The 11663-nt window shown below is 44.8% G+C and overlaps 1 protein-coding gene across 1 annotated transcript; it reads right to left on the minus strand.

The window, feature by feature from the left end:
- Nucleotides 1-2161: 2161 nt before the first annotated feature.
- LOC310780684 (transmembrane protein 26-like) lies at nt 2162-7095 on the minus strand (the record flags this gene model as incomplete). Its single annotated transcript, XM_083641195.1, has 4 exons — nt 7042-7095; nt 5138-5332; nt 3659-3803; nt 2162-2824 (listed from the first exon to the last, which is right to left on the minus strand). Exons 2-4 carry the CDS (start codon nt 5329-5331, stop codon nt 2162-2164), a joined length of 1002 nt encoding a protein of 333 aa, XP_083497321.1. The 5' UTR covers nt 5332; nt 7042-7095.
- Between the last annotated feature and the right edge of the window lie 4568 nt (nt 7096-11663).

An 11663-nucleotide genomic window follows, 5' to 3' on the forward strand; every position in this document is an offset into this window, starting at 1 on the left:
AGAAAGACAATCCTTGATAGTCTGGAATATAAATACTGTATTGCACATTTTCTGACCCCTTTAGCCTAGATGTGCAGTTACATTATTCATAATCGGTCAAATTAACGCCTTCCTTCAAATGACCTTTACTCACCAAAGAAATGGATCCAGAGAGAAATTGAAATAATATTTAGACAGCCATTATTTTCTCATTTTGATAGACAATGACCTCAATGCCAGATGGCTACTGTTTTGGTTTGAAGTTCAAGTGAACATTTGAAGCTGGGAGAGAGAGACACACACACACACACACACACACACACATACACACACAGGTAGTGGAGGAAGTCCTTTAATGTGACACAGGTAGTGGAGGAAGTCCTTTAATGTGACACAGGTAGTGGAGGAAGTCCTTTAATGCAGGGTTTCCCACACCTTTTTTGGCTTGTGACCCTACTTTGACATCACAAAAATCTAGCAACCCGAGACATTCAAATTCCGGTACACCATCGCTAATATCATCAGTGACATCAGTGATGTCACAGTATGCTTCTTTTCCCCCACAGAATTCTGACTTTATTCTGAGAATCCTGATTTAAAGTTATAATCTCAAAGATTTTCATCTAAATCAAAATAACAGACATACTTTTTATAAAAAAAAATGCATATGCACAACATGATGAAATCTTAGTTTATTGCATAATGCTGCTGATTACAACAAATGTGTCATAATATGCACAGTTATCTTCATTTGGATTAAGGCACCTCGGTAATAAACAGAAAACATTAGGGTTATGCTATAACCCGGGTTTATATAACCCACACTTCATGTTGAACTTTTTTGGTTTGGTTTGGTTTGGTTTTTTTGGTGGATGAACTTCCAAGTGAAACATCTCTTTTTGATGGGTTTTTCTCAAAGGGGCTTGCATAGATTTATCTCTGATCCTCTCAGTGGGGACCTAATTTCTTCTCTTCTCCTGTGGTGTGGTCTATTTCTTGCCGCTGAACCTCCGGAGAGCTGAGACAGTGCTCTGGTAGACTGCTGAACGGGCTGAGACAGTCTCTGGTAGACTGCTGAACGGGGGCTGAAGTGCAACAGAAGGCAGATGTGTGAAAGCCATTCCCCCCCCTGAGGCTGAGAGTCATGCCTGGCGGCGTTTTAAGCCTCTCTACACCTGAAACTTCTCTGATCTCTCCCCCTCTCCTTCCCCCTCTCCCTCTCTGCATGACAGCTCTGCTCTCCGGAGCCTGTCCTCCCCCCAAAAAAACACTCCATACACCATTTGTACAAGCTGCTTTACGCGGTGAAACTTTCACGCAACTAGTTGCAGGTTGCAAAAAATGCACGAAACATAATTTCCATGCAATTTGAGACAGTTACACGAAGCAATTATAAAATAATCATGTCTTATGATGCAACATAGTCGTTTATTTCACTAAAACTAGCTAGCTAGATCGATTATTTTTCATCTCTCATATTGTTTTCTTGTTTTTCTCACTAGATTATAAATACCAAGTGGTCATTGAAAGTTCTGCATCTTTTTCTCACATGCGTAATATCAATTTGGACGTGTTGTATTGGTTTTTCTGCTGGCGCTGGCTACTTTCTTTCATTATCGCTGTCAGACAGCTGTCTTGCATAATGCTCATTGATATGTTGGAGGAATAAAACAAATCCAACAAGGCTAAACGCCTGTGGGTGAAGGACTGGCTCAAAAGAGAGACCAATGGATCATTTCACACTATTCAAGGAGCTCGATCGAGTGCATTCTCCCAAAACAGACAACAAACGTGAGCAAAATGTTCAAACAACTGTCATGTTAATGTTAACTAAGCTAGTGGTAACGTTAGCCACGACCGGCTAACTGCAATTTAAACAAATTTGGATGATGTTTGTTTGTTTGTTGACTGTGACAAAATCTGTGGGGGTGTGAGTGGAGTTCACTCCGGAGGACCATGTTTGAATCTGAGCATTTCCAAAGTCAACATTTCAACTGTAACTAACCTTTTTTGTTATTTAACCCTAACCCAAACCCATAACCCTAACCTTAAGCAAATCATTTTACAGTGTTTGCGTAACAACAACCTGTAGTGACCTTTTCAAATTAACCGACATTTTCAAATGAACGTTGAGAGCACGGCGCTCCTGTGGGTCGTAATGAAGAGGGTAGGTACAAACGAACTATGTGGTCATGTGGCTTGGAGGACTTGTTTCCTCCACCTTGCCATTCCCCTCCTTGTTTGGACACCGGAGCAGCGGAGCGGCGCACCCTTTCAACCACGATCCCCTGGGCTCGCACTGCACCACAAAGATCCGGTAAAGCTCCAAGAGGACAATGAGGATGTTCTTGCAGGTGAAAAAGATCATGAGCTGGTTCAGCACCTGCTCCTGGATCATCAGGTAGAGCCGGTAGAGGAGGAACGGGCCGTCTTGGAGACCCACCGTCAGCAGCAAGCTCCACACCTCGCTGGAGCAACAGGAGGTGAACGTGGAGGGAGCTCCAGGGCGGCAAACTCCACCATCGGGACTTTCCTGAGGAGGCGAGGACTGATCCTTCGGGGGCCTTGTTTGCGTGAGCACCAAAGGAAACTGCATGAGCGCCCAAGAGAAGAGGGCCAAGCCGACAACCACGACCGCCCAGTTGGTTTGGACCTGAGGTTCTTTGAAGGTGTCGAAGATGTCTAGGATGTCGGCGCCAAGTCCGACATAGACCATGAGGAGCTGGGAGAGCTGGTCACGGGACATGTCCCCCTTGGGCATCAGCCAGCGACCCAGGACCAGCACGATCAGCATGGTCTGCTCCAGGCCGGCCACCCAGTTCTCTGGGTCCAGCTCCACGATGCCCTGGGTGGAGGAAAAACATCACAATCTGTCTATGTGATTGTCACACTGATTCGGAGTTTTTCACTGTTGCAACACCTTCTCACTCCCACTGCGTCGCTTTGCACCGCTTTGTCACATCATGCCTTTGGCGCCGGATGTTGACACACACGGTGCATCATGTTTGGATGCCCACGATTGGAGTGAGGCCCCCCTGCCGCACTGGGGTTGCCGTTAGGCAAAGGTCAGTGGACTTAATTCCCTGACATAGACTTAGTAAGTCTTACTCGAAAATCAGAAAATGAAAAACATAAATGTTAATAAAATAATATTAATAATATATCTTGCTTCTACTCGTCCTGAGGGATGAGCCCGGGGGTGTTCTTGACCTTTGCCTGAACCCACAGCTGCACGTTCCATAAAACGGGATAGGCTTCCCAAAGCATTAAGGACGTCGCTGAAGGTGCTTGACTCGACGTGGCTCCTGGACGAGGTCGGAGTGAGAACGTGTTGCCTCGACAAAACCCCATCATGTCATGTCATAACATTGCTGAACATTCTATCTTAAGGATTCAAAAGCTGCCACCCAGGCACAAGCGTACCGTAGCCATGGAAAACAAACAGACAAATCCTACATGAAGGAAACAGCATTAAAACCACCCCATAGGGAATAGATCTGAGAGTTATTCAAGCAGGAGTCTATCTGGACCTCATCTCAAGGTGTCAATTGCACATTTCATGCTACTAATAGTGTGTCCACCCCCCTTAGATTAGAATCGTATCTGATCGCAGGTGCTGGTTTTCATGGAGCTGTGTGCTTGCTTGAGGCGGGAGGGCAGTTTGTGGCGTGACACCTACCGCTGGGATGGGGATGAGAACCAGCAAATCAAGCTCAGGGCCTGAGGAAATGTTGACGGGCAGCTTGGACTGCAGCAGGCTCAGCTCCAGAAACCAAATGGAAGGGATGACGGTGCTGAGGTAGAGGAAAACCATGGGGGAGAACCTACAATGAGAGCCGCCACAGGCAAGGCAGGGGAGGTTATTTTTAGTGACACACTTTTTCTTCTTCTTCTTTTTGCCAGTCGCTAAAGAAGAAAGAGGAACCCTTTTTTATCCAAAAGAAACATCCCATTTCAGACAGGCAATTATGCTCATTGTATATGCAAATCCCACTTGACAGCACAAAGCCTTCTCCATGAGGAGAGAACTTCAAAGTAATACCTTTTAAAGAGGTGTGACACCAAATACCCATACCTTTTGAAGCTAGTAAACAGTTGACCTCAGTTGATGTTTACTCGACTAAAGTCCCAAGAGGAAAATAACAGTGTTCCTCCGAATCCTCGCTGGACAGAAATGAGTTGAGCCAGGAGACAGGACGACACATTCAGAGAGAGACAGATTGAGACAGGAGGCTCCATGGTGTATTGCCAAGTTTTGGAGATATCGGCAGTACAGAGATGTCTGCCTTCTCTCTCACTCGGCTTGTGGTGCTCAAAGCACCAGGAAAATACATTTGAAAAACTCAACCGCAATCTCTCTTTCCAGAAATTATGACCCGGTTACTCAAGATACCAGGCCAGGCCGTTACCAGGCCGTTATTGAAAATAAGAATTTGTTCTTAATTAACTTGCTGTTTAAATAAAGGTTGATGATGATGAAGATAATCCACAGACCTTGTTGTGAGCAGTTTTCATGTATGAACTATTTTCTTGACTGAACTAGGCCTACACTAGCTATCACTACACTCGCTAGCTGCTATAGCTATCAGCGGCTATGTAGTTCGTTCAAAAGAAAATCATTACTCCATGAAACTGCTCACAATAAGGTCTGTGGATTATCTTGAGTAGGTCGTGATTTCTGGAAAGAGACATTGCTGTTGACTTTTTCAAATCCAGATCCAGTTCTATTGTATTCGAGAGGCAGACATCTCTACGGCCGATATCTCCAAAACTCAGCAACTCATACCAAAATGATCTAGATGGATAAATAGCACTACAGGTAAGAGGAAAAATATGTATTTTTGATTTGGGGGTGAACTGTGTCTTTAAGCTCACTGAAACAGAGTAATAACAGAGGAATAGATTTGGTTTTGTTAGTGAAAAAGTGAAAGATACTGTAATACAGATTTTTAAAGCTATATTAGCTACACGAGAGGGTGTGCTTTACGGTCGTTATTGGCATGACAGTGATGCAACAGAACTGAGGCACAGCCGAGGTCCATACGTGTCACAAAACATGACGCAAAACGTGACTTACAGAGAGACAGATAGACAGACACCCACCCGCCCGCCCGTCCACCTAGGCAATTTTATTATAAGGATGTGAAATAAACGTTACCATTTCCACTCTGCATTGCGGGTGCACTTGAGAGTGACGGCCATTTCCACGCCCAGCAGAGCCACGCCCGTCAGCAGGAGCCAATAGAGCGGCTCCCCTTTAACGGCCACCACGCGCCACACCGTCACCACGCCGTGCACCGCAAACAGGAAGCGGCTGAGCACAGCCAGCAGCAGGTTCAGGAGAACACACATCCTGCACAGAGAAGAAGCAGCACGTTCAGGAGAACACACATCCTGCACAGAGAAGCAGCAGCAGGTTCAGGAGAACACACATCCTGCACAGAGAAGAAGCAGCACGTTCAGGAGAACACCCATCCTAAAAACACGATTAAACACGATTTCAGACGGACAAGCCCGTCTTTATTGTCACACGATTACACATCAACACATGCACGGACGGCCACAAACACACACATGCTGACGGTGGCCGGTGAAATTTGTCCTCTGCATTTAACCCATCCTGGCTTGTCCTTTCCTCCGGGGGGCAGGCCAGGAGCAGTGGTCGCTTTTCTCGTACAGCGCCCGGGGACCAACTTCGGATGTTGTCGTCACTGGTCGGATGATGATGACGATCTGATCTTCTGCATGTTTTTAATGGGGGGGGGGGGGGTTATATACGGAGGAACCCCCCAGGGGGAGCACGGGGAGAACATGCAAACTCCACACAGACAGAAAGACCCTTACGACGAGATACCCCACCTGGGCAGTAGGCACTGAAGATATGGGGGGGGAACACAACCACAGCGCCCACAGTGTCCCAGGCGAGAATCGAACTCAGGACCTTCTGACTGCGAGGCGACAGCTCTACCCCACCTGGGCAGGCACTGAAGATATGGGGGGGAACACAACCACAGCGCCCACAGTGTCCCAGGCGAGAATCGAACTCAGGACCTTCTGACTGCGAGGCGACAGCTCTACCACTGATGTTACGTATGTTTAATTATGTCTATGTTATTTGCACCTGTGCAAACAGAATGTTGAATTATGTTTAAATTATGTATATGCTATTTGCACCTATGTGCAGTGAATGTCACCGTTTCTGGCTTGTTTTTATTGCTTTACTGTTATTGCTTGTTGTTTCTCTTGTTTTCCTGCACCTACTGTATATGCCCTGTTATTTTGCACTATGTTGTAACGGAGTCTACAGCACAAGAATTTCACACGTGATACTTGTACTACGGAGTGACAATAGAAATCTAAACCATAGAGGCGACTCAGGCGAGGTTGAAATTATGTCTAAAGACGTCTGTTGCTCAGTGGGTTATTGAGTAAGAATTAGATTCACATTAATTCAAAGAGAGGTGGAATGCAAGAGCGCATCAAGAAATAATTACATTTTCTATTCATCTGCTTCTTAGCACATGCAGGCTAGACTTTTTTTTCCAAGGCTACTATGTGTGTCAGAATAAAGTGTTTCATGTTGGCTTTCAACCCAATATAGTTATGATGTTATTTCGTGACGAAATCAAAGTAATAATCTCTGGCACACAGACTAGTCACGGTTGCTAAACTTTGATTGACAGAAAATACCTGCAACTAAATGGAAAATGAAAATAAAGGAAGAGCTGCTCTAAAGCCCAACTCCATTACACACTCGAACCGTGGTTCAGTGTTACAGACTCTGATCTGCCAGTCAATATCAAAGGATTCCAAAAAGATGTAATTGTTTACAAAAATGCTTCATCTGTCACTGCTTTCATCATCACAGAATCAGAATAGCTCATGCAAAGTCAACTGGGGTCCCTCTATCTTTAAATGTTGATATACTGAAAAACAGTGTAGTATTACTACACTATTATTATATTATAATACACAGTATTATTATGCAGCATTGAACACAAAAGCTGTTGTCAGCATAACTTGATGCAGTGCGTGTGCTGGTGCAATATGCAGGCAACTTACTGAGCTGTAAGCCAGAGTCGTCTTTGCTGAGATCTGATGTCCCTTAAATGTCTTTTCCCAAACGTTCCCAGATGACTTGCAGATAGAAAACAGTACAAATGTGCGTTTGCCTTTTAAATGACAGCCCTCTTCATCCTTATGTCTCAGTGTCTGTACATGTGGAAGTTAGACCTGCTGGAAGAGTAGGCATGGCAGAAGTGTGTGTACTCGTGTGTGTGTGTGTGTGTGTGTGTGTGTGTGTGTGCGTGCGTGCGCGTGTGTGTGTGTGCGCGTGCGTGCCTGTTTCCTCGGTGCCGTGGTAAGTGAAGGCCACAGATAGCGTTTCCTGCCCCTGCGCCCACATCTTCATTGCCATCCGTCATGATGTCATCTCTCCTGGACCAGAACAAAGTTATCTCGCTGGGAGAAGCCGGGCTGCCGAGGGCCCACTCACAGAGCACCCAACCCTGCCCTGGGTCCCACCCATGCCTGCTCTGCCTGTGGCCTGCCGGGCCTGATAACAGCCTCGCTCCCTGGCCTCCGCACACATGCCAGGAAACAATGACCGACCAGAGACAGTGAAACAAGAAGCACCCTAAGGCTTAGGGTTCCCAAACTTTTCAGCCGCCGACCCCCAAAATGACGGTGCCAGAGCTAGGGATGCAGCGGTATGAGTTTTTGACGGTATGATACCTTGGACAAAAATACCACGGTTTCACGGTATCGCGGACCATTTGTGTTTTTACAATAGCTGAAATATTCCCATACAGCCGACATCATCTTTTTAGATGGGGGAAAGTTCAGGGGGGTCCTTGCGGCTCCTCTCTACTGTGCTCTAGTCTAGGTAGGCATGCAGCCAGGGGGAGGGGCCACGTAAGCTGCACTCTGCAAGCGACCTGGGGCCCTTTGTTTTGGGGAAACAGCTGATACTGTGGGGAAGGTATGACGGCAAATCTTAGTGGTTTTGATATCGTGACGTTTTCAAACCGCGGTATATCTTCAAACGGTATACCGCTGCATCCCTAGCGTGAGCCTTGCGACCCCCCACTATCCCCGGAGGTGGTTGAAGCATACAAACTTTTGTGTGCACATGGTGAGAATTTTGTAAACAAAACAAATTGTAACAATCATGATTAAAATGTGTTCTTTCTAATCATTTTTAAATTGTATTTCGCACATTCTGTAGTTCATACATTATTTAGGCCAATTTCACACATTCTGAAATTATCTCGTGACCCACCCAGTGGTGTCCCGTGACCCCCTGGGAGGTCCCGACCCCCACTATGGGAACCATTGCCCCAAGCCAGTAGTTTTAACTTTTTCACATCAAGGACCCCTAAACTGACACAAATTAGACCACGGACCCCCAGATAAGATTTTGTCCCAGGGTCCCTCCTCTGATAAGATTTTTGCTTTTAGAGGTTTTATTACATAAAGTGTATGAGACCCATAACCAAAATAGTCATACATTCTATCATTGTCTTATGGATGACATAATACCCTAACTACATAGTTAGAAGGTTTTTTGGGATTTCGCTTTCCAGGGACTTTAAGTAGTGTAAAGGAATTTAATTGGCAAGCAGTGGTATTTTCCCATTCCCAAATGACCTGAAAGTCAATTTTTCCATGTCAGTCAAAGAAAGACAATCCTTGATAGTCTGGAATATAAATACTGTATTGCACATTTTCTGACCCCTTTAGCCTAGATGTGCAGTTACATTATTCTTATTCGCTCAAATTAACACCTTCCTTCAAATGACCTTTACTCACCAAAGAAATGGATCCTGAGAGAAATTGAAATAATATTCAGCCAGCCATTATTTTCTCACTTTGATAGACAATGACCTCAATGCCAGAGGACTACTGTTTTGGTTTGAAGTTCAAGTGAACATTTGAAGCTGGGAGAGAGACACACACACACACACACAGGTAGTGGAGGAAGTCCTTTAATGTGAGACAGGTAGTGGAGGAAGTCCTTTAATGTGACACAGGTAGTGGAGGATGTCCTTTAATGTGACACAGGTAGTGGAGGAAGTCCTTTAATGTGACACAGGTAGTGGAGGAAGTCCTTTAATGTGACACAGGTAGTGGAGGAAGTCCTTTAATGTGACACAGGTAGTGGAGGAAGTAATTTAATGTGACACAGGTAGTGGAGGAAGTCCTTTAATGTGACACAGGTAGTGGAGGAAGTCCTTTAATGTGACACAGGTAGTGGAGGAAGTCCTTTAATGTGACACAGGTAGTGGAGGAAGTCCTTTAATGTGACACAGGTAGTGGAGGAAGTCATTTAATGTGACACAGGTAGTGGAGGAAGTCATTTAATGCAGGGGTTCCCACACCTTTTTTGGCTTGTGACTCTACTTTGACATCACAAAAATCTAGCAACCCGAGACATTCAAATTCCGGTACACCATCGCTAATATCATCAGTGACATCGTCAGTGATGTCACAGTATGCTTCTTTTCCCCCACAGAATTCTGACTTTAATCTCAAAACTCAGACTTTTTTCTCAGAATTCTCACAGTAACTCAGAATTCCGACTTTATTTTCAGAATTCTGACTTTATTCTGAGAATCCTGATTTAAAATTATCATCTCAAAGATTTTCATCTAAATAAAAATAAATAAAATTAAGAGTCACTCACAATGTTGATTGAGGCTATGGTCCATTGAGGGAAGCCTTTGCAGTATATGGTGACATTAGTAATGTCACATAATGCACCACTGTTTGGATCTCACCTGCAATTACCACTGATCACCATAGGTGTCACCCAAGAGAACAAAACTGAAATCTTAGAGATTATCGCTTTAAACTCAGAACAAAACAAAAAAAATCAGTGACCCTAATCATCTTCGGTAGTATTAAATTGTGGGTGGTGTAAAAAAATAAATAAAAATCAGGCAATCCTATTTGAATTCCAGGTGACCCCACTTAGGGTTGCGACCCTAAGGTTGGGAACCACTGCTTTAATGTGACACAGGTAGTGGAGGAAGTCCTTTAATGTGGAGGAAACAGGCAGAACTGGCAGAGGGAGATAAGGCACTCCGCTCTGCGTCCTAAACGAAAAAATGAATTGGAAAAATGAGCGGAGGAATAAAGGCGGGGGGAGAGAGAGAGACAGAGAGAGGGGGGGTAGCATGGAAGGAGGGGGAGGGGTGAGCGAGGTATCAGCCATGCAGAGTAGTATTTTTTATTTTAATTTTTTTGCCAGCGCCTTGCTTTTCCAGATAACGGGGCGGTTCACTCCAGATTGCGGCTATGAGTTAGTTGAAGCTAACTACACTTATCTGTGTTGGCAACATGTGATACGTGGTCAGTCTACAGTACACAGGCGTGGGCGATACTGCAAAAAATTGGTTACCAAGTAATATACAGGGCCAGAATCACCCATATCGATATGGATACTGATACCAATACTTTGTAATTTAAAAAAAAGGCTTATGTACTTTCATGTAGAGGAGAGCAGTGTCGTGATTTATAAGGTGAGGCTATTATAGACTACATTAAGCCTCAAAATAGGAATCCTATAGCCTACCTTTCACAGTTACACAAAGAGGTTAATATATGCAGCCATTTTCATATTTCACGTTTGGTATATTTTTTCAATTCCATTAAAAATAATGAATATAGATATGTTTCAGTGGGCTGAATACATTATTTGAATGTCTGAATATAGTCTATACATTTTAATCAGCCTGCTAAAGTAACAGCTAATGATGACCAATTGCAGTTTGAAAATGTAACATTAACCAATGCTGAAGATCTGATTTGATTAAAATATGAATTTCACTACTATACAGTACAGTGGTAGCCATCAGTTGGTGCTCCCAGCCGAAGTCCTTTCAGCTGCCATAGCAAAGAAATTAACTTTGTTACACCATGAGGGACATTGCTTTAGTTTAGTGGTTTAGTTTAGTGCAGATTGAAGATTGCTGCATTATTCCTTGCCTCTCTGAAAAGACTCTGCCAGTGAACTGTGTTGGGGGGTGTCTTCTTGCCTATCTGAAAAGACTGCCAGTGAACTGTGTTGGGGGGTGTCTTCTTGCCTCTCTGAAAAGACTCTGACTGCCAGTGAACTGTGTTGGGGGGTGTCTTATTGCCTCTCTGAAAAGACTCTGCCAGTGAACTGTGTTGGGGGGTGTCTTCTTGCCTCTGAAAAGACTGACTGCCAGTGAACTGTGTTGGGGGGGTGTCTTCTTGCCTCTCTGAAAAGACTCTGCCAGTGAACTGTGTTGGGGGGTGTCTTCTTGCCTCTCTGAAAAGACTCTGACTGCCAGTGAACTGTGTTGGGGGGTGTCTTCTTGCCTCTCTGAAAAGACTCTGACTGCCAGTGAACTGTGTTGGGGGGGTGTCTTCTTGCCTCTCTGAAAAGAGTGACTGCCAGTGAACTGTGTTGGGGGGTGTCTTCTTGCCTCTCTGAAAAGACTCTGACTGCCAGTGAACTGTGTTGGGGGGTGTCTTCTTGCCTCTCTGAAAAGACTCTGACTGCCAGTGAACTGTGTTGGGGGGGGGCTGTCTTCTTGCCTCTCTGAAAAGACTCTGACTGCCAGTGAACTGTGTTGGGGGGTGTCTTCTTGCCTCTCTGAAAAGAGTGACTGCCAGTGAACTGTGTTGGGGGGGGGTGTCTTCTTGCCTCTCTGAAA

The sequence above is a fragment of the Poromitra crassiceps genome (assembly GCF_964638095.1).
Source record: "Poromitra crassiceps genome assembly, chromosome: 8".
Lineage (NCBI taxonomy): Eukaryota > Metazoa > Chordata > Actinopteri > Beryciformes > Melamphaidae > Poromitra > Poromitra crassiceps.